The sequence below is a fragment of the Accipiter gentilis genome, chromosome 3, assembly GCF_929443795.1.
Source record: "Accipiter gentilis chromosome 3, bAccGen1.1, whole genome shotgun sequence".
Taxonomy (NCBI): Eukaryota; Metazoa; Chordata; class Aves; order Accipitriformes; family Accipitridae; genus Astur; species Astur gentilis.
In genome coordinates, this window is record NC_064882.1 from 23,362,668 (window position 1) to 23,388,819 (window position 26,152).

At 39.5% G+C, this 26,152-nt stretch overlaps 1 protein-coding gene across 10 annotated transcripts in view; it reads right to left on the reverse strand.

The window, feature by feature from the left end:
• TBC1D1 (TBC1 domain family member 1) overlaps positions 1-26,152 on the reverse strand; it is a 120,853-nt gene that overhangs the window by 36,966 nt on the left and 57,735 nt on the right. For 7 of the 10 annotated variants that reach the window (XM_049835201.1, XM_049835174.1, XM_049835181.1 and 4 more), the window contains 10 exons: positions 19,145-19,249; positions 18,383-18,515; positions 16,914-17,005; positions 15,169-15,279; positions 12,512-12,640; positions 10,322-10,408; positions 8,299-8,588; positions 6,439-6,567; positions 3,946-4,065; positions 2,623-2,762 (listed from right to left, as the gene is read on the reverse strand). In XM_049835201.1, coding sequence (XP_049691158.1) covers positions 2,623-2,762; positions 3,946-4,065; positions 6,439-6,567; positions 8,299-8,588; positions 10,322-10,408; positions 12,512-12,640; positions 15,169-15,279; positions 16,914-17,005; positions 18,383-18,515; positions 19,145-19,249 — 1,336 coding nt within the window. The remainder of the gene's footprint in view (positions 1-2,622; positions 2,763-3,945; positions 4,066-6,438; positions 6,568-8,298; positions 8,589-10,321; positions 10,409-12,511; positions 12,641-15,168; positions 15,280-16,913; positions 17,006-18,382; positions 18,516-19,144; positions 19,250-26,152) is intronic. The other 3 variants (XM_049835229.1, XM_049835248.1, XM_049835238.1) reach the window with 3 other exon arrangements.

Sequence of the window (26,152 nt, forward strand, 5' to 3'; positions counted from 1 at the left end):
CACTAGACATGTCTCAAGTTCAGAGCCTCATAAGATTAAGCTCAAAATTTCTGCAAAAACTATGTACCAGTTATCTGGGTTTTCTTTTTTTTTTTCTTTTTTTTTTTTTAACTTTTAGTACATACACCTTCATATCCTGCTGTCTTAATCACACAGAGAGTGCAATGAACATGATGCATCTTGAGATTCAGCTCACCACTTGCCTATACAAATGGAATCATAAATGTCAGAATCCGGATCTTTCTGTGTATTTATAACGCTTAAAGTTGTCCCCATTTCTTGTGACATCTTACACATGCATATTTACTGATTACAACCCAAAGAAGTTACAGCCACAAAGCAGTTTCATTTTGTTTACAGTGCCTGCCCACACGTGGTCAAAGCAACACGTAGTTCAGGCATACTGATGGATTTCACATTTAATACTAAGATTAGTAAAGCAGCCTATGCTAAGCTTGAAAAACTTCTTCATCTCTGACTCACAGAGATCTGGGTCTCTTGGTTTGTTGACTTACTAACTTGTAAAAAAATTTCCTAGCCTTTTTCCTTACTGCTTTCCTGCAGAGTACCCTGAAATGGTGTGTGGGATATTGCACTTGAATGGAGAAATTGCTCAGTGGAGTTACAGTCTATAAAGGGAAACTCATGAATGTTCCCTTGTTTCCCTCTCTTCATGCCTACTTTTGCAGAACATGACAAAACATGTTATGTTTAAAACCTTCTTTGCCCTCTGTCCAATTTGGCTGAAACTGATCTTTTGGTGATACATCAGCTACTCACATAAATTCTTTTTTCAAAGGAAATCAGTCTAAAAAGAGCGAGAGGCTTTTTTTTTTTTAAAAAAAAAAAAAAAAAAAAAAAAAAGGAAGTACAGGTAACTTTTAAATTCAATAAACTCCACTGCATGTGCTGCTTCTCCTTGAGAGAATATGAAAGAATGAGGAACAAGATGATGAATGATAGCTAGTTACATTTACTTTGGCATTACAGAGGTTACCAAGTTAACTGTTGTGGTGAGTCCAATGTAATATCATCTGTACAGCAGCCCTCTTAAAGGCTACAGAGACTGGATCATGAGTTACTATCCTTTGCTGCCAGAAATGTTCCAGGAGATGCATGAAAATCCAAACAGAAAAACCCAATACTTTTTATGCATAAAAAACCCCCCTTAACTCTGAGTTTTCTCCCTCTGTTCATAAATTGAATATGTATATTGGAACAAAAACAGAAAAAGAAAACAAAAGTGAAGAAAAAGGCCCGATATTTTAAATTGGTCCTCCTATTAGCACTTCCTGTTTTCCATTTTGGCCACACTTATTTCTCCAACTATTCTGCTTATCCAGTTGTAGGTTGTTGTGATTTTATCTTGCAGCTATTACAACTCAGAGGAAATGCTTGGATAGGCAATTTAGGTGTTTTTTCCCAATTTAATATGGGAAGGTTTTGTGGCTTTCAAAAACAAGTAAGACTATTTCCAGTCACAAAAAGATGCATCAAACCTGCAAAAAGAGTAGCTTCACAGAACAGCTGAGGTCGAACAGCTCCTTCATATGCGTTGAAGTATAGAAGAGCATTTCACATGTATGTTTATACAACATGCTCTTGAGATTATTTTGTTTCGAAGTACACTAAATTTGAGAGGCATCTATGCCCGTATACAGCTTACCCCATTGTCAGTCAAATTACCTTGCAAGCAATGCATTAACAACAGAAACACTTTTGTTATGTGCTGTGTCCAGTTAATCAAGGTCTCTCTTTAAGATGCAAGAAAAATGTCTCAGTGACATTAAGATGGTTACTTTTTACTACATTTACTATAATGTACTGTTCCGTCCTGTTCCCTTATACTTTTTCTTATTTCTTATACAATGGCCTTAGAGATCAGTTAGAAGGTAGAGCTTGCAGAGCTCAAGCTGTGAAATTCAAACTTTAATGAGCAAGAGATGACTACCTACAGTCACAAGCTTCTCTGAGGCATTGTTGGCCTCAGCATGTGCTGTACTATCTGACTCAGATAAAGTGAGATGCATAAAATGATGCAACCACATGCTCATGTGCAGTGATTTTTTTTCTAGTCTGTGGTTCTTTAGCTCTGCAGAATTTCAGGAAACAAATACAAGAACAGTGGCTAGCTATGGCTCAAGTGGCAAATGTCACAGACTGGAGCAGCATACATGAGGTCAAATTCAGTCTGGTATGAAGTACACACTACAGAACTCACCTGAGGTCATAAAAAAAAGTTAATTTCTTCTGCTAGGCCTGGATTTTTCTAGCCCATAGTTCTATACTCCAGCATGGAAAGATGAAACAGAAGCATCACCTTTTCTTCAGAGCAATACTTGGTGATACATTTTTTCCCCAGAACTCATTAAAATAGTACACATAAAAATAATTTCTTCTCTGGTTAATTTGACACAATCGGAACTATGCTAGGCAAAAAGCTGAAAAACAAAAACTCAACAGCTGATGAGCTTGGCATGACCAAAAAGTAGGTGGGAAACTGCAAAGACAGGACAAACAGAGTACTGGGCAAGTATGTCCACTCGGTAGACAAAATGATCCACACTTCACAGACTACATCCACTAACAATGTTCATGGGAACAAATAAACACAGACTTTACCATCATATCGGCTGGGAGAATCACATGCTTTCTGAGGGGTTGCCACTCTCAGGAATATCTGTTGCCTCCATGAATGTCGTCGAGTCCTTACAGGACTATCCGCACCAACGGCCTGCTGGCTGTGTTTGGATTCGTAGTCACTAAAATTGCAGAACACAGAGTGGCTTGTGAGTAGGTTACCTGAATCTGCTAGTAACAGTGACACAGTCTTCAGTGAATACAACACAAATCATCAGCTAAGGGGTGCAGTGTACTGTGCATATGCTGGGTCAAGCTCTTAAGTGTTAGGTGGTTGAAGCTTGCTTTGTGGCAAACAGGCTTATACAAAGCTGCAAACATCACTCAGGGTCATCAAAACAGGCTGGCAGCTCTGTGCATTCTGCTTTCTTCAGTTTGAATTAATTTTCAGCTTGCTTTACAGCAGTGTATTAAACACAACACATTAAAGACACATACACCATAATGTATCTTTACCACTCTGCTATTTAAATGCCATCCACAAAATCTAGTGATTATCCATAGGAGGCACAAAGAACTGCTGATGCTTTTTATCAGCACACATCAAGGAGCTTTATAAACACCAACTAAACTTCCAACCTTCTGTGAACTGGGTATGTAATCTATTCCCTCACAACACAGACCTGGAGCAAAATTTTTAACCTTCATGTCCGCAAGTCACCATCTGAAATAAGCAAAAAACTCGGGAACAGTGTCCAGGAACCTTGGATGTTACTCCTTTGATGCAATCCACAAACTACAGAGAGAGGTTTTATTCAGAATATTAAATGAAATAGTGAACAGCAATGCTACTTTCCTGTTAAAAATCCCACTAATAACTCTCACCCATTACATCTTTAAACTATTCGTTGCTTTATTCCAGCCATTGGCTAAATGGTTGCATGAGTCTTTGTTGAAGTCGAGAGGGATAAATGACCTTTAAATAGCTCTGGCAGCAACTGGGAGGAGCATTTTATAGGCCATCCTCTCCTTCCAATGTGAGGACACTGACATTGCTTAGGGTGAACCATGTATGTTCTCTTAACTGAAAACGGCTAATACAGTCCCTTGGCAGCAATAATCACAGAAGTACATAGCTGGAAGTTGCATGACCATTACAACATCAAAACGGTTAAGTTCTGCAGTCTTAATGGGAGAAGAGTCTGGGATAGCTCCATCCTTTTGACAGCAATCACATGCAGAATACATGCAAGTGAACTGTTGAACAAATCAGGTTTTGCAAGCGTGAGAAGCATTTAAAATATTTCAGACAAAGCAACCTTTGAAAATACAGTTTTACCTCCAGGCTTTAAGAGAGAACCCTACCTTGTTGTGCTCCTAAAGTCAGAGGTGTTATTTTCATCTACAGGAGCCAGAAATTTTAAGAAATTTGGCACAGAAGAGGAAGAATGAAGCCTTCTCCTTAAGGCAGTACGGTAGGAGATGCTGAGAGTGCAGTTGGGAAAAGTATAGTTTAGAACAAAGAAGTATAAATCCACAGAATTAAAAATAACACATACTGCTAAGTTTCAAACAAAAAGCAGCTAAATCCTGAAGGCCTGAATATCAAGGAAACCAAAGTCAAAACTAAAACTGCTAACAAAGTGCTACTTTGAAATACACATTTGTTTGGGCAAACTAAAATGTTCCAATATAAATAAATGTACTTCCAAGTAAAGTTATTATTCTTTATATCTATATCCCAGGATTTTTAGTGCACGTTTCAAGTAAATTCCTTTAATCTAGTAGGAATTGAAGCCAACTTTATAATTGCACATTTACTTAAATATCAGTTTCAAAGTTTCAATGATTGACTAAGTTTGGGGGAAAAGGTTAGGAAAAGCTGACACTGATAATCATTGTGCTAGCAAATGAAAAATAAGACTTTGGCAAAAAACATTTTGTAAAGCATTAACAGGATTTTATTCAGACAAGCTTGGAACTTTTAAGTTAAAAGCTGAGCCTTCTGACTGATCATTTAGGATTGTGGCTCTATTTATACAACAGACAGCAGTACTAATCAAATTTCATCAATAGTCTTGTGGCCAACGTAATTCTGCTCTTTCTTTTAAAATAACAGGCCCCCAACATACTCAGAAGAAGGTTAATGGAAGTAAGAACAACTCAGATAATGGAAATTTCTGCATGAAATGAAAACACAGAAAATTACTTGGCTGATGATACTGGAAGACCTTTTTCTCAGAAGAGTACACAAAAACATGTGAGTAGGAGAATTTAATCATGAGAAGCTAAGTTTAAGAAATAACTGCTTCTAATAAACCATAATGATATATCTGGATGGCATTTAGCACTGTCTCCTGAAGACATGAATGGGATGGGAGGGATACTCTGGGATAATCACTAGTATGAAGTGAAGCTATTTAGTAGCTGGTACTGAGCACAAAGAAGATAAGGCTGTAGCATGGTGTGCCCTGCAAACAGGTTTTGCTTACAATTGCATTGTGAATCCATCACAATTACACTGTAATTTCACTTACAGAATACAATCAACTTGGGCAGTTTGACTTTATTGATTTAAACTCATTAACCCATTTGATATTCCTATCAATTTCAGTTTTCAGTCTTATTGCTTAAAGGTTCAATAAGGTATACCCTTAAATGACCATTGAAGGAGAAGTTGCTACTGTACGTGCAGAATCTACTTGGAAAAATCTACTTTTGAGAATTTAGCCTTCAGGATTAAAGTAAATCTTATTAAAATGAAGAGTAAAGAGGACATTGTAGCCTCACATTTCCTCCTCTGAGCTATACCATACTTCTGAGGTGAAGCTAAATTAAGAGAGATGCTAGTTAGTACTCAGCAAATACAGCTGAAGGAACTGGTGAAACAAGGTTCTCAGTTGAGTATTTTCTCAGGATCAGAAGAATCAGCACCTTGGTGAAACAGGAAACCTTCACCCAAGAGAACAAAATGAAACAATAAACAGCAACAGCAGTAAAAATTGCTTGCCAATGGCCAGTGACTGTTGACAGTGCTTCCAAGGACATTTGGTCTCATTAGCCTTTTGAGCTAAACCAAGCAGTTTTAGCTCAAGGGGTTAAGAAGGGGTTTCACAGTTAAGATTTTTAGGGAGCTACTTGTTTCAGGTTCTCAGAGAAACAATGGGTTAATGTCTTTTTCTCAACGTTCTCTATATGTATTTTTGTTCTAAGAAAGGAGGCACAGAAAAGTACAACTCGATATTGCTCAAAGTAACAAAGACAAATACACAAGCTCGCAGGTTGGGGTTTTTTGTTTGTTTGTTCTTGGTTTTGGGGGGAGTGAGGAGTGTTGGGTTTTTTGTTTGTTTGTGGTTTTTTGTTGTTTGTGGGGTTTTTGTATCAGCTCTACACAGTCCTGCTATTTCTTGCCCCATTTAGTAAACTTAGTCAATTTGCCTTTAATGTCAGGCACAAAAGAATATTAACATGTTTCTGTGTTACTGTGAACAAAGCAGAACAGAACTGAATGACTGAGGAGGGACAGAGTGAGCTGGATCACAGGTTCTTGGCAACTTATCCCTTGCACAATTTAAGCAGTGCTGCTGTCTGCTGCATAACAACAAGTTGCTTTGGAGCAACTGGCTCTAAAGAAAGTCATGTGTCCATGTGTCTGAAAGAATTTCATTTATTAAAACAAAAAATTATGTAAGTAGCAGCTCTACACTCAGTAATGGAGCAGTTAAAGAGTTCCTCTCCCATAAAAATCTACCACCATCGGTTTATATTAAATTATTTTAATTATTTATACTATAGAGCTTCATATTTATAACATGCTAAAAAAGCCCTACCCCAAACTACGTACAGGCGCTAGCTCACCTCTTTTGTGCAAAATGCCCACTTTGTTCTCCACTTGAATTATGCCTTAGATATTTAAAAAAGTTGGGCGAAGAGGCCGAGGGATTAAGACGAGCTAGAGTAGGAGAACGCGTAAGTTGACCAGAAGAACTTTTAGATTCGCCGACAGATGCATTCAAATCATATAGTGGGATTCCAACCAGAGCGATGGAGTTGAGGTAGCACAAAGAACAAAACACAGTAAGAGAGGAGAGGGTGGGGGGAAGTGAAATCCCTTCTCTAATCTTTGAAAGGAACCTGGCATATACAAATCAACCATTTCCTATGTTTTTCACAGTAAATGCAGTAACTGTAAGAGGCTGAACAATTTAACCCAATCAGCAAAGTCGCAAATACAGACTTACAGGCTTCAGCAAGGTATTTCAGCATATGACTAAATTTAAACTCCCAAAAAACTGTCACTGACACATCCCTTTCTTCTCCCTCATATGTGCTTCCCCATGGTTTCTATGATAAAGACAGGCATGTGATCAAGAGTTCTAATGGATACGAAGTGAAATGCTACATGAAGAACCGAATTTATTTATACTTTGGAAACAGTTGAGGTAAGCTGTTCAAAAACACTCATAAAATGTACAAGACTTGTTACAAGTCTACCATTCCAGTGATTTTTAAGAACTTTTAAGTATACTTTTCTTCTAAATTTTCCATTACCCCTGGTTCTGTACATTTGCTATGAAAAGGAAGCAACAGTGATTACTTTTTGCTTTGAGTTATGTGAGGGAGCAGGCACTCAGGTCTTACTAAAAATTATATGATCAAACCCAAATAGAAATAACAAAGGAAGTGAAAAATATAGTTAATTTCTAGCTGCATTCCTATAGTAAAATAAGAACTGATTGAACAAGCAGCTACAAGGATCAGGGCAACTCTCATGACAACAGACCAACAACACAAGTCCTAAACTGCACTACAAAAGCATTCTAGTATTTTAGAATTAAAAAGGTTCAAAGAAGGGACAAAAAGGCAACCCAGGTTATGTTTCCTTTCAAAAAATAATTCTCTTTTTTTCACTGTCATCACCTATTTCAGGCTTTTTTTTTTTACTGCCCTGCCTCCTGCAGAGAAAAATGAGCTGGAACACATACAGATTTCCTACTAACTTGCGTAAACAAGCAGTTTTGGCAGTAAAACAGAAACCTACAGACAGAAATGTTTCCATAGTAATTGGAAAAAGCCAGATAGAGGGAAGGAAGACAACTGCCATAAAGTTAAGAGGAGACTTTAGAGATGTAGAAGCAGGCATTTGAAGGAGGATAGCTTGAAGAATATTAGCATAAAGGCAAGCAGTAGCCTGTTTTTGAGAGTAAAATCTACACAGGCTCATTGAAAAGCTAGACAGCAGCCTCACCTCTATCAACAATTAGGCAATTTATGTCAGTTTTGTGTGTTATTTTAAAGTCACACATGAATTCATCAACTAGTAAGTAAGGTTTTCAGCATCACAGATGCTACTGGATTTTTCTCTATAAACAGACAACAAGAAGTAGCATTTATTTATACTGCTTGCAGATCAAAACAATGAAAATTAATGAATATTGCTTGCAAAAATATAATCAAACCCCTTGGGAGCAATCCTATGTTGTGCTTACACTTAGTTTTGTGACATACTGTGGAACTACACATCTCATGTTTTTCTCTCCCCTTTGGAGCACACAGGGATAACAGTGTTTTTAAACAGAATACCTACAAACCTCCAACGAGTGACACACTGCTGTGATAGATTTCTTATCCATTAAGAGGACATACCTGGTATGCAATTATCATCCCCAAATATGCCCTCAACAAACGAAATCACAGCCTGCTTTTAATAAGTCTTACTTTCTTTTGTGAGGAGTCTCTGTGCTCACTGAGTGGTACCTCATAAGTTTCCTCTGAGGAATGGATGGCGATGTTTCAACAGGTACCAGTGATTCCTGGCTTTCTGTTGGCAAATGACTCAGTGTGTTTGCTCGCCTCCGAAAGCTTTGCTGAGGTAATGTAACAGACTGCTCAATAGGAGAATTATCTGCACTGCTGGAGAGATCACACACTGATCCACTGGTCTTGACAGTGTTTTCTGTAGGAAGAGTAGGAAGTCTGTCTTTCTCCTTTTCACACAATGGTGGTTCCTAGCAGTGCAAAAAATAAGGTTATCAATATGTAGGTTTAGAATCAATCTTTGAGGTTGCAGTCCCATGTCATTTTTCACATCCCACAGAGACCTGCTTCAAATTTGCACATTTTTATCATGATAGCTCAAAGAAAGACTCTTTGATATTTTATGTCTTTGTTATTAATCATTTAGGTCAACAAATCACAGTCTCCATTTTACAGAGAAAAAGTACTTTTGAGAGTAATTGTATATTTTACAGTATGTTGAATACAACTCAGAAGAAATGGGGTCAGAACAGAACAGATGGGTCAGGTTTAGGTAAAAGTGAGAGCAATGAAAAGGGTGGCATTTCAGAGCACTGTATATTTAGCACCCCGTCTAACAATATAATATTCCTCTTGTCTATCCTTAGAATCACTTAAAGGACTTTAATCCTATGACTAGATGCCCATTTCAGTCCAATACAATGCATTTTTCTTCATTCCCCACCTCGTGTGTTTCCTGCAGAATTGGCCATTCCTTCAAAAACAGAAGCAGAAAGAGCAGACTCTTGATTACCTGAAGTCAGGAGTCCATAGGCAAATAGGCACTAGAGCAGAATCAATAGCTGTATCCAAGTCTGCAGAATGCTAGATTGCCTCCAGAGAAGACAACTGGCTGCTTCTATGCTGTTTCTTTATATTGTTTTATTCAAACTAAAAGCTTTCTAACCATACAAAGAGGGAAATTACTCCACTTCTTGTTTTAGTTTTATGTTTCTTACAAATGCAATCCTGCATTCACAGTATGTACTTTCAGGGCTAAAACCAACCAGATTAGTATGAGCAGCATGGTAATTATTGCATTTGTTTTGCTGCACATTGTTGCAAGATTCAGATGATATCATATATTTTATTTCACATATATAAACTCACACAATAAGATATGTACATACAAAATTTGTGCTTATATACAGTACAAGGCATTTCAAATTCAAATGGAGACCCAATCTCACTGCTCTTTTTTATAGCATGGGGAACAGAATGAAAGGCCTGAAACCAACTTTAAACTTCTGGAGAACAGAACCACAGATTTACTATGAGTCCCATCTTGTCAAAAAGTATGGAAATCTCAAGTGAAACTCTACAGATAATAGCATCTTACACGTCACCATTGTATTGACATGTGACTGCTATTTCTTAGCCTGAATCTCTGTTATCAGGGTAAACTGGGAAATTACTTTGTTCAAGTTGTCCCTCAGAGGACTCACACACATTCTAACATGTTACATATACGAAAATTGTTTGGGTAACCAACTTGAAAATTCTGAAAAACTTAAATATTGCTTTAAGCTGGGGGGGGTGGGGTGGGTGGGTGGGGATGAAAGGCAGTTGCTGATCCAAGACACTGCCTGCAATGAATGCAGCTCCATCACCCTCAGAGGGACTGGGCAAAGGAATAAAGACACACCCTACGGATCAGCAAGCAGCAACAGGACTCTTACAGGTCAGAAGAAAAGGACATACCTACTCTCCCTACTCTGTGGTACTGTTTTTATCATACTGTTTGGCTGTTCTGGGCTTTATTTCTTTTCACACACACAATCAGTTAGCTTGTCTACTCCCCCAAAATAATCAAAACAAAATGCAAGATGTTAGAACAGAACAGTTATATGAGCAGTTGCTAACTGCATTTCACATCTGACTAGTTGTTTCAGGGAATATTATCTGAAGTTTCTAAATAGGTACATTCACCCCAGGCTTTACTTACTTTACTTGGGCTGCTTAAGGTACTGGACATGCAGCTGTCCAAATCCACAGCACCAGAACTGTCCAGTGGACCTCTGGCTTTACTGCCCTGTAGAGATAAAGCACACCAGCAGTTAAGATTATGATATATGGGGCATAGCAAAAAGAGATCTGTCTAGCATAGTCAGAATCTGTAATTTTCAAAGACAGCATGAAAGTTAATTTCCTGAAATGCCTAAAAATAGCCTTTGCCCCCGTGAGAAACAGAGGCTTCATTCAGGACAGTCACTGACATTTTAAAGGATCCTGTGTAGTTAAGGCATTCTCATGGGCAATGATGTGTTTTCCATGATATGTACATAATCACATATTACATGCATGTACTACAACTACTATTAAAGTACCTTCTGTATTCCAAACAGGAAATTTTCACACTAGGTAATTCCTACCAGGATACAAAGAAACTAAAAGGCCATCTATTACAAAGGACTCAAAACCATATAAATTTAATAAACAGCAAAACATAATTTCTGATATTATCATTTCAATGCCCACAAATCAGAAAGCATAAATATTTTTGTATAATCTGTTCAACAATATTTTTGTATAATTTATTTGACTAATGTTTTTATGTAACCAAGAGAAATATCAAGAAACCTACTGATGGTTCTTACATGCTAACACAACTATGGAACTTTTATCTTCCTAACCTCAAATGGTATCTTTTTTTATGTTCTGAAGTTAAGGCTTATGTTCTCTTTGAACTGTTACTCCAGGTACAAAATGTTATCATCATTCACAGTAGTGACTATTCTCTCCTTGAAGCTCAGACAAAATGTTTTGCCTCAGATCTGATCAAAATCAAGAATTTCCATCAAAACAGCCATGACAGTGAAAATGCAACCGATATACAGCTCTGCTCATGGGAAGACAGCTCATGCCAGTCAGGACAAACCAGCAAAAATTAGAACAGTAACTACTATAGTTAGTGTAACAACACTAAAATTATGTTTCACATCCAGGACACACCCACAGCAGGATTTTATTGAGGGTGAACTCTAGAAATGCTGGCTGGGAAGTAATGAGGGGAGACATTCAACTAAAAATCTTCTCTATATGCGTAATTATCACAGGGAGAACATGCTTTTGCCATAATTTGTTTCATGGGAACAGGTTAGATACAATGTCTGAAAGAAGCTTTAAAAGCCTCGTTTTGTCACTACAAGTGGCATGTCTATGAGCCAATAAACTGTACTAGATCTTACTTCAATTTAACTGTTTGCTGATGAGAAATGAGAATGCCGAATTTTTGTTTCTTAATATTTGTTGTTTGGCATTCTGTCACAACTCTCTTTTTTAAAAAGGGAGAAGGTCTGATTTTTTTAATCCTTTGTCAAGCACAAGCCTTCCCAAGTCTCCTGTTATTTTCCTCAGACTTTTTCTATGAGGTGCAAACAAGAATATTTGAATGAGAAGACACTCCTTAAGTTTAAGTAGTGCTTAAACTTGACCACTTTCTTAACCACTGCTGTATACTTTCAGCAGATACTTTCAGCCATCTGTTCATGATAAACATTTTCCCAACACATTTTCTTGGGGATCACTATGACATAGGAGTTCAAGTTTTTTCCACTAATAGGTATTGCCAGACACTATTTACAAAGCATTTTACCCGATGTGATATTGCATAAATGACTTCATATTGTTAGTGCCTTCTGAAGTTCTTTACACTCCTCGCCTTCAAATAATCTCTAGCATTTAAAAGTTCAGATGCCCCATTCATCAGTTCTGTGTCACTTATAAATACTATCCCATTAGGAATGCTTAGTCAGTTCCCTAATCAATTCCTTCTACATAAAGAGAAGTGAACAATTACAATTAGTTTTTAATTTTCTAAATCTGAAAGAGAAATAAAACAATTGTCACTTCGTAAGTTCTCATGCTCAACTTCATATTAATTTTTTGAAATGCCTATATACACTATTTCTTATCTAGCAATTAGTTCACTTCTTCCAGGACTTGGTATTCTCTCTACCAAAGCCCTGTTTTGTTTTGTCTTCTTCTAACATGTACACTCAAATATTTTTTTCACTGTGCCTTAAAATAACTACTTGGCTACAACCTGAAAGGATAACAAATATGACTTTTCTATCATTCAAATAAATAAAACAATGAAATTATGTTCAGAGGCAATAAACATGAAGATACTTACACGTGATAAAATACTTTCAAATGATTCTGTCAGAGATCTTTTTGCTTTGTTCTTTAACATATCTAATCTGAATCTCGGAGCGCTGCTGGGCACCTCATTTACAGCATTCTCAGCTGGGGATTGTGAAGTCTGCAAGTGTTTAAAAACATCGATGTGAAATACTCAGCAGCATGGAGTAGAATTTCAGTGAACAGTCTGAAGACTTCTGTAACTTGAATCAATACTTTCTGCCAGTGTTCTTGGCTTTTCATGCCTTTTTCTCTACTGATACTTATACTGAAGTTTAACAAACTATGCTAACATAAGACCAGGAAATCTCTTAAAGGAAATGTGTTGACTGTAGTAGCATGCTTCAGAAGAATTGCCATTTTGATAGTGATTTATGGCTGTGTTGACAAATTTTCTTTAATGCCAAAGTACAACTGTACAAATTCTAAATGTTTAACAGATTAGTGATTTTCTTCAGCCAAGAAGTTAATCAAAATTGATGAAGCTCATAATTAACAAGAACTCTCAAGTGTCTCCATTATATTAAAATGTGGCTTTCTAAGGGCCAGGAAGATGTATAACAATCTAACTCTTCTAAGTATTTTACCAGTAGAAACACTTCCGTCTTAAAGCTAACGGTCTACTGAGAGTTTTGGTTTTTAAATAAATATTTCAGTCCATTTCTAGTGCTTGTAAAGACTAGTGTATCAAATACAAAAATGACACTATGATGCAAATATTACCATCCAAACTTAACACCTGCAGTAGAAACCAGAGCACAGTTTTCAGTGTTATTTTTGGGGGTTCATCTTGAGACTGCCAGGCACCATAGCCCTCTCTACCTGGCCCTAATTTCAGAGATCTGAATGCTTTATCTATGTAACTATTAGTACGTGGGCAGCTGAACAGCATGTCATCATCACCACCAAATAGTCCTGTCTAGATAAAATTTTAAAGCATCCTATTTCCAGTACAACAAAGTTACAGGCTTCTGTATTTTCTTTTTACCTTCGCTCATCTTATCCTCAAATAGCAAATCAGATGCTGCCTGCTATTATGTTCTTATGAAAAGACATTTATTTTGAAGGTCACTTTTGTTAAATAAGATCCATGTATTAGTATCACATTTCATTTTTTTCCTCCCCTGATTTATATATTAAAAAAAAAGTGATGAAAAGCGTGACAGTGAATACCTATGTAGAAAAGAAGGGAAGAGGGACATCAGGGTGTCATGGGTTAATGATTGCTGAGACAAATAACCCTGCCAGAGTACATGTTCAAAGGTATCTGCTATTACACAGCTCTCGAGATAAATTATCAGAGTAAATATAAAACGTTATGCTAAGACAAATGATGGACTGAAGGCAAGTCAACTCTGTTCTTAGAGCATTGGCATCTTTACAAGGATCAGATTAACCAATTTTTGTTCCAGGAACTGAGCAAACAGACTGCAGCAGGCCCTATGAATTTTCAAATCACACTGAAGGCATACTAAGATACTATCTTGCTTTGTATATTCCTTTTTCCAAGCCATTTGTGACTGGTAACTATTTGATAACCAGCTGGCATTAAACCAAATAAAAATATTTCCGGTATGATGATAGAGGACCTCAGGCAATGTTTCTTCATGTGATGCCATAACTACAGTTCTTTTTTCTTAAAAGCATATTTCTGTTGAGATGCCCAAGACAAGAAATCAGAGCATGAAATATGTAAAGTTCTCTTCCTGCTTTCTCAGGGAGGTCAATAATTAGCCAGTAAGCCATAAAAGGAGAAAAGATTAACGTGAACAAATAGTAAATGAAGACTTGCTGCTACTTCCCCAATTTCTTCAGGGGTCTAATTACTCTCCATATATTAATTTGCTAGTTTATATCACAAACAGCCAACAGTAGTCATCATGATGGGTGGGACAGCCAGGATTTTTAAAAGGGTCAAATAATTGGAACTGAAAGTTTCCAGAGAATGGGTGCTGATCCTTCCTCTTTTGAATACAGACCTCCTTGAGGTGTCTTAAGTTAGTTAGTCACAAACCAAGGCAACCAAAATCATTAATCCCTTTTGAAAAACCTTAACTGTGCTGTATAAACAGCCAGTTAAACAGCACTGACGCAACCTGATAAAGAATGAAAGGTAGCTCAGCTCTTTTGAAATGGATGACAGTCTCTGCTGCTGTTTCTGCAGCAATCCTCCACAGCTACTCCTTGAGGCCACTTCAAATGGTGGTTTGCACACAAGAAATAAGTTCCAGCTGTTGAGTAAATGTAATAGTCTTTATCAAGGATCAAATCCAATGTGTTGTCAGGACACTGACTCACATAGACAGCGGGATAGCAAATGCCACAGATGGGCTGAGAGCAATTACAAATTCATTATATATTCTCTCACATTGCATTTTCACTGCAGTGAGAAGAAAGAAACAACCAAATTAGTGGTCTACCTTATTTGCATCTTTTTCTCTGAAGCCTGAAATCAGACTGTACCGGGTACCTCAAAATCTGAGATATGCCTGTTTTGGCACATGACAATAGCCTATGAATCACAAGCAAAACCGGTGTTCACCACTGTCTACAGCGAGGGAAATTTGCCTTTGGAAAGATATAAAAATTGAATGGAAGACTTTTTTCCTGGCTCCTCCTTACATGAACTAAAACTGAATGATTACTTACCTGTTTTGCTTCCCCAACATGAACATGGTCCTTCTGTTTTTCTTCATACATGTTTCTCAAAACAGAGATAACCAACTCATTCTCTTTTTGATCATTTCTTGGCCTTAATTTCTTTAATTGAAAACACCACAAGCACAGTAATTATACATGTGTATTACAGTTAGCAAACATTTACTCTTTTCACTTTGTCATTGTCAATACATCCTTAGTGTAAGAACAAGTTCAACTTGGTTAATGCTACTACTCCAGTCCACCAGAGGACACCAGTGTCCCAGGCAAAGCAGCAACACAGCCAGAGAAACACTTGACCTCACTTCATACACGACAGAATTTACATCAAAGATAAAGGACAACTGTAGAGTTATCAAATTGCCACAAGCAAATAAAGACTTTAAAAAATATTTTTGACAATTTGCTTTTGATGTAAAGGAAACCAAAACACTGTCGTTCTGAGTTTGTAGCACACGTGAAGTATTGACTTGCAGTTATGATGCACAACCTTTCGCCTAGAAATCCTTCTCATTGTGCATTCCATTTTTCAGAAATGACATAGGTATCTTAAAAATTAGTGCACAAGGTGAACATATTTTCTCTCTGCCGCATTCTACTTAGATCTGAATTATTGTACGAGAAAATGTTTTTAAAACTGTTATAGAATTTAATCGCAGAAACCTAACTTTTGAAAAGCATATGCTGTTTTAAGCCTATTGATGTAATGCAGAGGATACAGTATGAATTAGCTAATGCCAGGGTAGCATATCAGATTAATAAAAATATCCTTAGAAAGACAGTTATCTACAAATACAAATCATAGTTACAACATATGGAGCTGTAAGAATGCAACAACTAAAATTTTAGGCAGTTCAACTCAAAAAAATCAGCTGAAAAAGATAGGCAGGAGAGATGTACTTTACCCTTGGTTTTATAAAGTTAATTGTTTGCAGACTCTCACCAGAAACAATTATCAGTTTCCTGTGACTACTAGAAGCTTTAGACCATTAAAATGAGTGCAGAATACTAAAAGGCAACAGTGCCAGCTAGCTGCTGTATACTAAGCAATTACTTAGCTCATAGAATTGCTCCCACTGAGTAACTTCCAAATTTGGTACTGGATGATAAACTGCCACATTGAAACACACCAAGAGACTGAAATGACTCAAGAGAGGAAGTAAGTATTATTTTTATAGAAGTCTGAAATTTCCTAATCTTCAACAGTGTGCCAAGCCCAATGACGTTTCCTTCAATGTTCATCATCTGTCTTAAATCTAGCTATGCTTTCGTCTGTGCTCAAATGAATTTCATTCAGAAGATAAAAAATTAAACATTTTTAGTTAGTTCAACAAGTATTAAGATCTAGGATAAATTTTAGGCAGGAACGTTTCTGATCTGGGAATGTTACAGTAATTTGTTTTGGTCAAAGTAACAGTTGAATATTCTCACAGTACAAGTTACTGCCTTCACCCACAGAAAAATGTGTGCAGTTTTAGTCAGTGAGAAGTCAACATTTTCATGGAAAACAACTAGTATTAAGGGAAGAAAAATTAGTCAAATAAGCCATTTTCATCATAAGACAAGTTTTTAACAGCTCTAGAAAAATGATATTGAAACTAAAGCACAAGGTGATAAACAGTCTATTAAATAAAGATAATAATTCACAAAAAAATGAAAATAACTTTGGTGCTTCACACTGATGTTAGCAAAAAACATCAATTGCTTTAAAATCTTGAAGGAAACAAAGAGCTTACCTTAACCTCTTCAAAAACAGAGGCCTGCTCCTGGTTATTTAGTGTTGTTAGATGCTTTTGTAGTTCTAGTTTAGTCTTAGAAGGGTGTAACCCTACCAAGAGGAACAAAAAAGAACAATTCACAGGGTCAAATTTGTCAGAATTAATCGATCACAAAAATATGCACACAATTTAAGCCAAAGCTCATCAGTTATTTGAGCTGACCCATTGCATTGATTTCATAACAAGGCACTGGAAAGAACTCTAGGTTAATTTAAAGCTACTGCTGAACTCATGTCTTTAAAATGAGGGACACGAACTCTGCAACAAGGAGATTTACTGAGCACAGGCCAGGATTATATATACTCTTAGCTGAAGATTCCATTATCGCACAAGATAAAATAAACCCACAATCTACTGCATTTTAGCAAACTGCTTTGTTCATGTTTTATGCAGTACTGCTTGGATTTTGCCTGTGGTAACATAATTTCCACTCATTTTCTCCAATTTGTATGCCTTGGTCTTTTCTGAAAAAGAGTAAATTTATTGCATGTTAGTGAAGTTCTTGCTTTGTCTCTTGCTGAAAACATTTACTGACAGTCTAAACCAGACTACCATCTCAGATTATTTTTTTCTGCTCTCATCCTGGATTAAATTCCTTTCCTCTGTTTTCTGTGGAAAAACAACAAACCCTCAACAGAAACAGTAGTTTCTGATCATGGCATTTCTCCTTCAGAAGCAGATGATACGATTAACCAGATGGCATGATTAAAGGCATTAGGAATCATTTGCCTTTAAGAAATTTCTCAAAAATCATAGCTAGCTGAAGACCAAAATAGAGTGAAAAGTAGTTTTGGAAGTTCTCCAGTTTCATCAAATTAATACTAGATAGGTTTTAGTTCCACAAGCTACTGTCATGTGATCTGACAAGCTGCTGTTGCCCTTTATTCACCCCAGACATCGCTTAAATGAACAAATCCTAACTGTGAAATTTGCTGAAATGCAAAGAGGGGTTTTCTTTTGTCTTGAACTTGTTTTCTGGGCAACAACTACAATTCTAACTGCTACATTTTCATGAAGGAGCATAGATCAACACCACAAACATGCATATTAAAAGCATACTGTTCAGTTCACGTTTAGTAGTAGTGTAATGCCAGTATCTCAGTGGATTCAACATGGCAGCAGGTCATAGCTACTGCAGCATATATTCTTGAGAAGTTCCTTATCTACTGTGTTTATAATAAAGCCAAGCTAGCTGCAATTCAGTTATGTTTAGACTCTTAATTAGTTTTCAAAAATTCAACTAAAATACAAGAAAGAAGCTTAACTTGACATTGCAGTCCTCTAAATAAAAAGACTGGCCTTCGACCCTTCATCCCAAGTCCCAAGCTCTCCTGAAGTATTTTTTCCCTTAGAGTTTCACATGTAAGATTGTCCCCCAATAAAATTGTTAACAAAAATATTCAACCAGAAGGTTCTTCAAACCTCACCTTCTATCTTTTCACATAGTTTATGCAAGCTTTGCATAGGACATCCTTCACAGAGCTGGGGCTGTGCCTTGGAAGTTTGTTGCACAGCAGCTACGGTGAAAGCCTGTTTCAATGTCATCATGATTTCATCAACCTGAAAAGAATAGAGTGAAAAAGAACAGAATTTCACTCCTCCACTGAGTTTCTGTTTTCCTTTAAACACACACGCAACAGTCTTTTACAATGATACTGCTTGTTTGGGAATGCGTTTATGATTAAAGAGAAAAGCTGTTTTCATGCCATTTGTGCACACAAACACACAAGCAAGACAAAACTCATCGTGAAGACATAGCTCTTCCAGGCCACCCAATTTTATTACTGTAGTCTAATAAACGATACTGCCTCTATCTAGAAACCTTTTCTTGTCTGTGATAAAAAAGCTTACTGAAGTTGTGACATACTGGCCTGACCTAGAGCACAGAAGTGTAGTCCTGATTTTCTGAACAGGTACACTATGAAAAAACCCTCTTCCAAAAAAGAGGCATACGGTCTAACTTAGTCTGTGCAATGAAAGGAAATTTTATTGGATTTTAAAGGGGATTTTAGCTTCTGCCTTCAAAAGAAAGTAAAACTTCCTTTGCAGGCTGCTCTGTTAGTTACATTTTTAAATCATATTTCTGAGTGGAACAGGATTTGAAGACATTCAGCAAACTATAGAGCATGGAGCAACAGAAGACTTTCAGGGCCTAATATTCTATTAAGCTTTTCTTTTCTTTCACTTACCAGTGCTTCATCTGTACACTGAAACACATAGCAAACAAAGTGGAAGCCTCCATTTTCTGAAGACTCTCTGCAGATGAACCCAAAGTGATCCACATGTCTAATTCCCTAGCACAAAAACAACAGTAATGAACCAGTCATATTTACTTTCAATGTTTTGTACCTCTATTTTTTCCAGTGACAAAAGCATGAGAGGCCCAACAGATAGGTTGCATATCTCTTACAGCTACATTAAAGTCATCTGGCCGTTAAAAATCTATTCTGTTACAGAACTTATTACTTCATGAATCTTTCAAATTTCACTTAAGTCAGAGGTTGTTTGTTGTTTTGTTTTGTTGTTGTTTTTTTTTAATGACTGAAATATAATAGATCCATTGGAGTACACTTACAGGGATGAATAAATACTATTCAAGATGTATTTTACCCAAATTGGAAATAGCAGGAGAAAAAAGCTCATTCTGTTTTTTCTTTTGCTTAAGTGGTCAACAATTGCTTTACATTTGTAAGAGCAAATCAAAGCAATAGTGAAAAATGGATAAACAATTTATTTTATTTTCATCTAAAGAAACGCTTGGCTAGTTAAAAAATGAAAATGGTTAAATATATTACTTAAAGATCACTCATGGAAGCATTTATTTCTCCTAAAAGGCATGCAAATTCAGGCACAATCTACTTGCAACAATAGATAAACAGTACATCCTGGTAAAATGCTAAGAAGGTTTTTTAATTGCTGGGAATTTTCTTCTTTTATTAGCAAACTTTTGGATGAGTAGAGTTAGGTGATCCCAGTGCATATCTCCTCAGTGCACCATTCTTGGTTAAAAAAAAACCAAACCAACCAACCAAACAAAACAAAACCAAACAAAACTTATGATGATGAATTACATGCATGGTGGTAGAGCCTGTTTATAGCAATTCAATTACACTCAGCATCATTTTACTACCTTCTAGCTGTCATGGCACAACAATATTAAAGTCAGGTAAAGAGAAGCAACAAACTATTGTATCAAAAATCATAATCATGAATCACAGTAAATCGGAAATGTCAGTGAAATTTAAACAGTCTGAAGATGCCAAGCAGGACTTTTTTGTTGGGTCTTTTTGCTCTTTCTTGTTAACACAGCAAGAATCACTGAATATTCTCTTTTCCTTTTTATCATGAAGAAAACATTAGGAAAAAAAGCATTTTAAAAGCATAAAAAGTGAATACTTCTATAAAACAGAACGGCCAAGTGTCAAAAAAAAAAGAACATATTATAGCAACAGATATCCTGGGCTATCTCGGTTAACAATCCAAACAATTCAGTCAGCAGCAAGGCCAGCAGAGGCAACGGTAAATCGACGCCTAAGCGCTGGACTGAGGCGGACCAGGAGGTTCCCGAGGCCCAGGAGTGCCGGGAAGAGCGGACGGACAGGCCAGAGCCGGCGGCTCTCGCAAGAGAGGCTGACGCGTCGTGGGCCTTGCCAGGGACGACCGTGGGAGATTTGAACGGCCCTGAGGAGCGTGGGCCACCAGGGCGTGGCGTGTCAGAAAGGGTGTGGCACGGCAGTTCGAGCAGGCAGGGAGTGCAGGCAGGGCGCAGCCCCCCTCTTCTTCCCAGCTGGAGAAGGCTACTGAAGCGGTGGGGGTCGGTCCGGAGGGAGACCCAGGTATGGCTGCCGCTCGGGTGAAAGCCATTGTTAGGAAAAATGTGGCAACGCAGACAGAGGTGCCATGTAAACATGCAGCTGTCAGGTCTCTGGCTGTGGGGAGTGCCTGGGTCTATCACTGATGACGGAGGGCAGCGGGGACACCTCTTGTGTGAGGTGTGACCAGGTGAATGATCTGCTCAGCTGGGTGGTAGAGCTGAAGGAGGCAGTGGAAAGGTTGAGGAGTATCAGGAGTGTGAGAGGGAGATAGATTGGTGGGCCTACACCCTGCCATCCCTGAGGCAGAGGCAGCAGATGGAGGCTCCACAAGAAGCGGAGGTTCCCCTGCCCTCCTGCCACCAGGCAGGAGGGGACCTAAGAGATGGAGGGGAATGGATACAGGTCACTGCTCGGGAAGACACGCAAATCCCCTCCTGGTCTCCCTCACCTTCCCAGTTGCCCCTACACAACAGGTATGGGGCTCTGGGACTTGAGGACCAGGCCAGTGAAGATCAGGGTGTAGATGAAGCCCTATCTAGGGAGGTGCCTAGGCCCAGTCAGGCAGCACCATGCATTCTCCCATCCTCTGAAAAAAAGAAAAAGGAGGGTAATTATCGTAGGTGACTCCCTTCTGAGGGGGACAGAGGGCCCGATATGCAGACCTGACCCATCCCACAGGGAAGTCTGCTGCCTCCCTGGGGCCTGGGTAAAAGACATTACCAGGGAACTCCCTGGTCTGGTTCGGACCTCTGATTATTACCCGTTGCTGGCTGTGCAGGTTGGCAGTGATGAGATTGCAGAGAGAAATCCAAAGGCAATCAAAAGGGACTTCAGGGCACTGGGACGATTAGTGGAAGGATTGGGAGCGCAGGTAGTGTTTTCCTCAATCCCTTCAGTGGCAGGGAAATACACTGAAAGGAATAGGAAAACACACCTGGATAATACATGGCTCAGAGACTGGTGCCATCAGTGGAATTTTGGGTTTTTTGATCATGGGGAGGTTTACATGGCACCGGGCTTGCTAGCGACAGATGGTTTCCAGCTATCTCAAAGGGGTAAAAGAATCCTCACTCATGAGATGGCAGGGCTCATAGAGAGGGCTTTAAACTAGGTTTGAAGGGGATAAGGGATAAAACTAGGTGCACCAGAGATGAGCCTGGGGGCAGCGTGCCGATGTTAGGGGTGGATTCGATAACCCAGCTCAAATGCATCTATGCCAATGCACGCAGCATGGGCAATAAATAGGAGGAGCCGGAAGCCACCGTGCAGCAGGATAGATATGACTTAGTCGCCATCACAGAAACATGGTGGGACGACTCCCATGACTGGAGAGCTGCAGTGGATGGCTACAAGTTTTTCAGAAGGGATAGGCAAGGTAGAAGAGGTAGTGGGGTGGCTCTCTATGTTAGGGAATGTTTTGACTGTACGGAGCTACACGATTCTGATGACAAGGTGGAGTGCTTATGGGTGAGGATGAGAGGGAAAGCCAGTAAGACAGAGATTGTGCTGGGAGTCTGTTATAGACCACCCAACCAGGTTGAAGAGATGGATGAATCATTCTACAAGCGGCTGGCAGTAGTCTCAGAATTGTGTGCCCTTGTCCTCGTGGGGGACTTTAACTTTCCAGACATCTGCTGGAAATACAACACAGCAGTGAGTAAACAATCTAGGAGGTTCCTGGAGTGTGTGGAAGATAACTTCCTGACACAGCTGGTGGGTGAGTCAACCAGGGGAGGAGCCTTGCTAGGCCTACTGTTTACAAACAGGGAAGGACTGGTGGGAGGTGTGATGGTCGGGGACTGTCTTGGACTTAGCGACCATGAAACAATAGAATTTTCAATTCTTGGTGAGGCAAGGAAGGTGGTCAGCAAAACCACCACTATGGACTTCCGCAGGTCAAACTTTGGCCTCTTGGAGGCACTGGTTGAGAGAGTCCCTTGGGAGACAGTCCTGAAGGGCAAAGGGGTCCAGGAAGGATGGACATTCTTTAAGAAGGAAATCTTAATGGCTCAGGACCAGGCTATTCCTCTGTGCTGAAAGTCAAACCGCTGAGGAAAACGACCGGCCTGGCTGAACAGGGAGCCTTTGCTAGGAGTCAAGAAAAAAAGGAGAGTTTATCACCTCTGGAGGAAAGGGCAGGCAACTTGGGAGGAGTACAGGGATCTTGTTAGATCATAGAGAGAGAATATTAGAAAGGCAAAAGCTCACCTAGAACTCAATCTGGTCACTAGAACTCAATCTGGCCACTATTGTAAGGGACAACAAAAAATGTTTTTACAAATATGTTAACAGTAAAAAGAATCCCAAGGAGAATATCTATCCTTTAATGGATAGAGAAGGGAACATTGCCACCAGAGATGAGGAAAAGGCCAAGGTACTTAATGCCTTCTTTGCCTCAGTCTTTATTAGTGAGTCCAGTTATCCTCAGGGTACTCCACCCCTTGAGCTGGGAGGTAAGGATGAAGAGCAGAACATACCCCCCCTTAATCCAGGAGGAAATGGTTAGTGACCTACTATGCCATCTGGACACTCACAAATCTACGGGACCTGATGGGATCCATCCAGGAGTACTGAGGGAACTGGCAGAGGTCCTTGCCAAGCCACTGTCCATCATCTATCAGCGATCCTGGTCAACAGGGAGGTCTCAGAGGACTGGAGGCTTGCCACTGTGACGCCCATTTACTAGAAAGGTTGGAGGGAGGATCCAGGGAACTACAGGCCTGTCAGCCTGACCTCGGTACCGGGGAAGATTACGGAACAGTTTGTCTTGAGAGCACTCACATGGCAAGTCCAGGATGAGAAGTGGATCAGGCCCAGTCAGCATGGGTTTACGAAAGGCAGGTCCTGCTTGACCAACCTGATCTCCTTCTATGACCAGGTGACCCACCTAGTGGATGAGGGGAAGGCTGTGGATGTTATCTTCCTTGACTTCAGCAAGGCCTTTGACACCGTCTCTCATGGCATACTCCTTGAGAAGCTGGCGGCTCATGGCTTGGACAAGTGTACTCTTTGCTGGGTGAAAAACTGGCTGGCTGGATGAGCCCAGAAAGTTGTGGTGAAATCCAGTTGGCAGCGGGTCACAAGTGGTGTTCCTCAGGGCTCAGTGTTGGGGCCAGTTCTGTTTAATATCTTTATCAATTATTTGGATGAGGGGATTGAGTGCACCCTCAGCAAGTTTGCAGATGACACCAAGTTGGGAGGCAGGGCTGATCTGCTTGAGGGTAGGAAGGGTCTACACAGAGATCTGGACAGGTTGGATCAATGGGCTGAGGCCAATTGTATGAAGTTCAACAAGGCCAAGTGCCGGGTCCTGCACTTGGGTCACAACAACCCCATGCAGGGCTACAGGCTTGGGGAAGAGTGGCTGGAAAGCTGCCTGGCAGAGAAAGACCTGTGGGTGCTGGCTGACAGCCGGCTGAATAGAACCCAGCAGTGTGCCCAGGTGGCCAAGAAGGCCAACAGCATCCTGGCCTGTATCAGAAATAGCGTGGCCAGCAGGAGCAGGGAGGTGGTTGTTCCCCTGTACTCGGCACTGGTGAGGCCGCACCTTGAGTACTGTGTTCAGTTTTGGGCCCCTCACTGCAGGAAAGACATTGAGGTGCTGGAGCGTGTCCAGAGAAGGGCAACCAAGTTGGTGAGGGGCCTGGAGCACAAGTCTTCTGAGGAGCGGCTGAGGGAGCTGGGGCTGTTTAGTCTGGAGAAGAGAAGGCTGAGGGGAGACCTTACTGCTCTCTACAACTACCTGAAGGGGGGTTGTAGTGAGGTGGGTGCTAGTCTCTTCTGTCAGGTGGCTGGAGACAGGACAAGAGGAAATGGCCTCAAGTTGAGGCAAGGGAGATTTAGGTTAGATATTAGGAAAATTTTTTTTACTGGGAGGGTTGTCAGACACTGGAATGGGCTGCCCAGGGAAGTGGTTGAGTCACCATCCCTGGAGGTATTCAAAAAGCGAGTAGACGGGGTACTTCAGGACATGGTTTAGTGGGCATGGTTGATGGTTGGACTTGATGATCATGAAGGTCTTGTCCAACCTAAATGATTCTATGTTATTATTTGAAATACTAACAATAAACCTTCAGAGCATGCCAGCTGAATGAAGAAAAATAATTTTATGTGTGTCAAGATACCTGGTTTGTTGGAGTGTGACAATTACACATAGATAACAAAGGCTTTATTACACAAACATCAGGCACTAATACGCCATGAGAACAAAAAGATCAGAAGGACATTCAAATGATGTAAAGCCTGCAGCTTCTCCAACTCTAGCTTCATTGGATGTCCAGGCTAAGCATTTCAGGAGGCAGCTATGTGATTAAAGCAAGAACAGGCTGATGCAACCTGCTGACTCTCTCCCTCCATCATCCACATCAGAGATGTGTGCAGAACGTGCTGAGCCCCCTCTCTAACCTTTCTCCTGAAAGCCAAACTGCTACAGTGGAAGGAGCCCATCTGAGATCATGGCCCTGCCCACAAAACTGCAAGGCACCAGGAGCTGGTAAACGCTCTTAGCTATTTCAGATTAGCTAATTCAGATACCATCCAGAACCACATACTTCTTTCTGCCATTATGATATCTCACTGACAGATTGGACATTCTGGAAATTAAGTACTGATTCTGATCTCCCTTATAATTTAAATCCAGTGCCTTCAAAACCAGATTATTAAAGTTCTTGAAGCAAATAACAGCAAATCATATTCCCTATATTTAAAAATGGGTAAATAAACCTACTGCAAAAAAAAACCAGTTTTGCCCCTAAGGCCAGAACCTGTGATGCACTGAGTAGACCTGCACTATGCAAGTAAGCCAAGTGCAAAATAGTTCCTTAGTGCAAGAAAGAGTGGTAAAATTCACATCCTGGAATACCAGGTCTTATTCCCACCCAAGCCGCACAGTACAAACAAGCATTGCGTTGGTTTAATTCAAGGTGAACTTCCAGTTCAACTAGTGGGAACATCCATTCCTCAATAAATTTAAGTTTATTTATACAATTATAGTTCAGATTATTTTCTCAGACGTTTAAACCAAAATGATTTGTAACAGGTTTTAAAGGAATTATGTGATCTGAGGACTCTATCCTAATTTAATGAATTAAATTCAATTTCCCCATTCACTTAAACTGAATCAAATCTGGTACACAGACAAACTAAATACAAATAAAGCCCTGCAGGACAGAAAATGGCTAGTGAAAGACAAATCCCTGCATCCTGACACTGGTTAGTTAACAAAAGCAACTGGTCTATGAAATGTCTTTATGAACAGTCATTTCAGTCTGCAGGTTGATGTTTGAGCAACTCTCAGAGAAGAGTCCTCCACTCCTGTACACAGGACCCGCCAACAGTTAGTGCAGCTGACCATACAGGAGTGCTGTAATCGCCCGAGCTGCC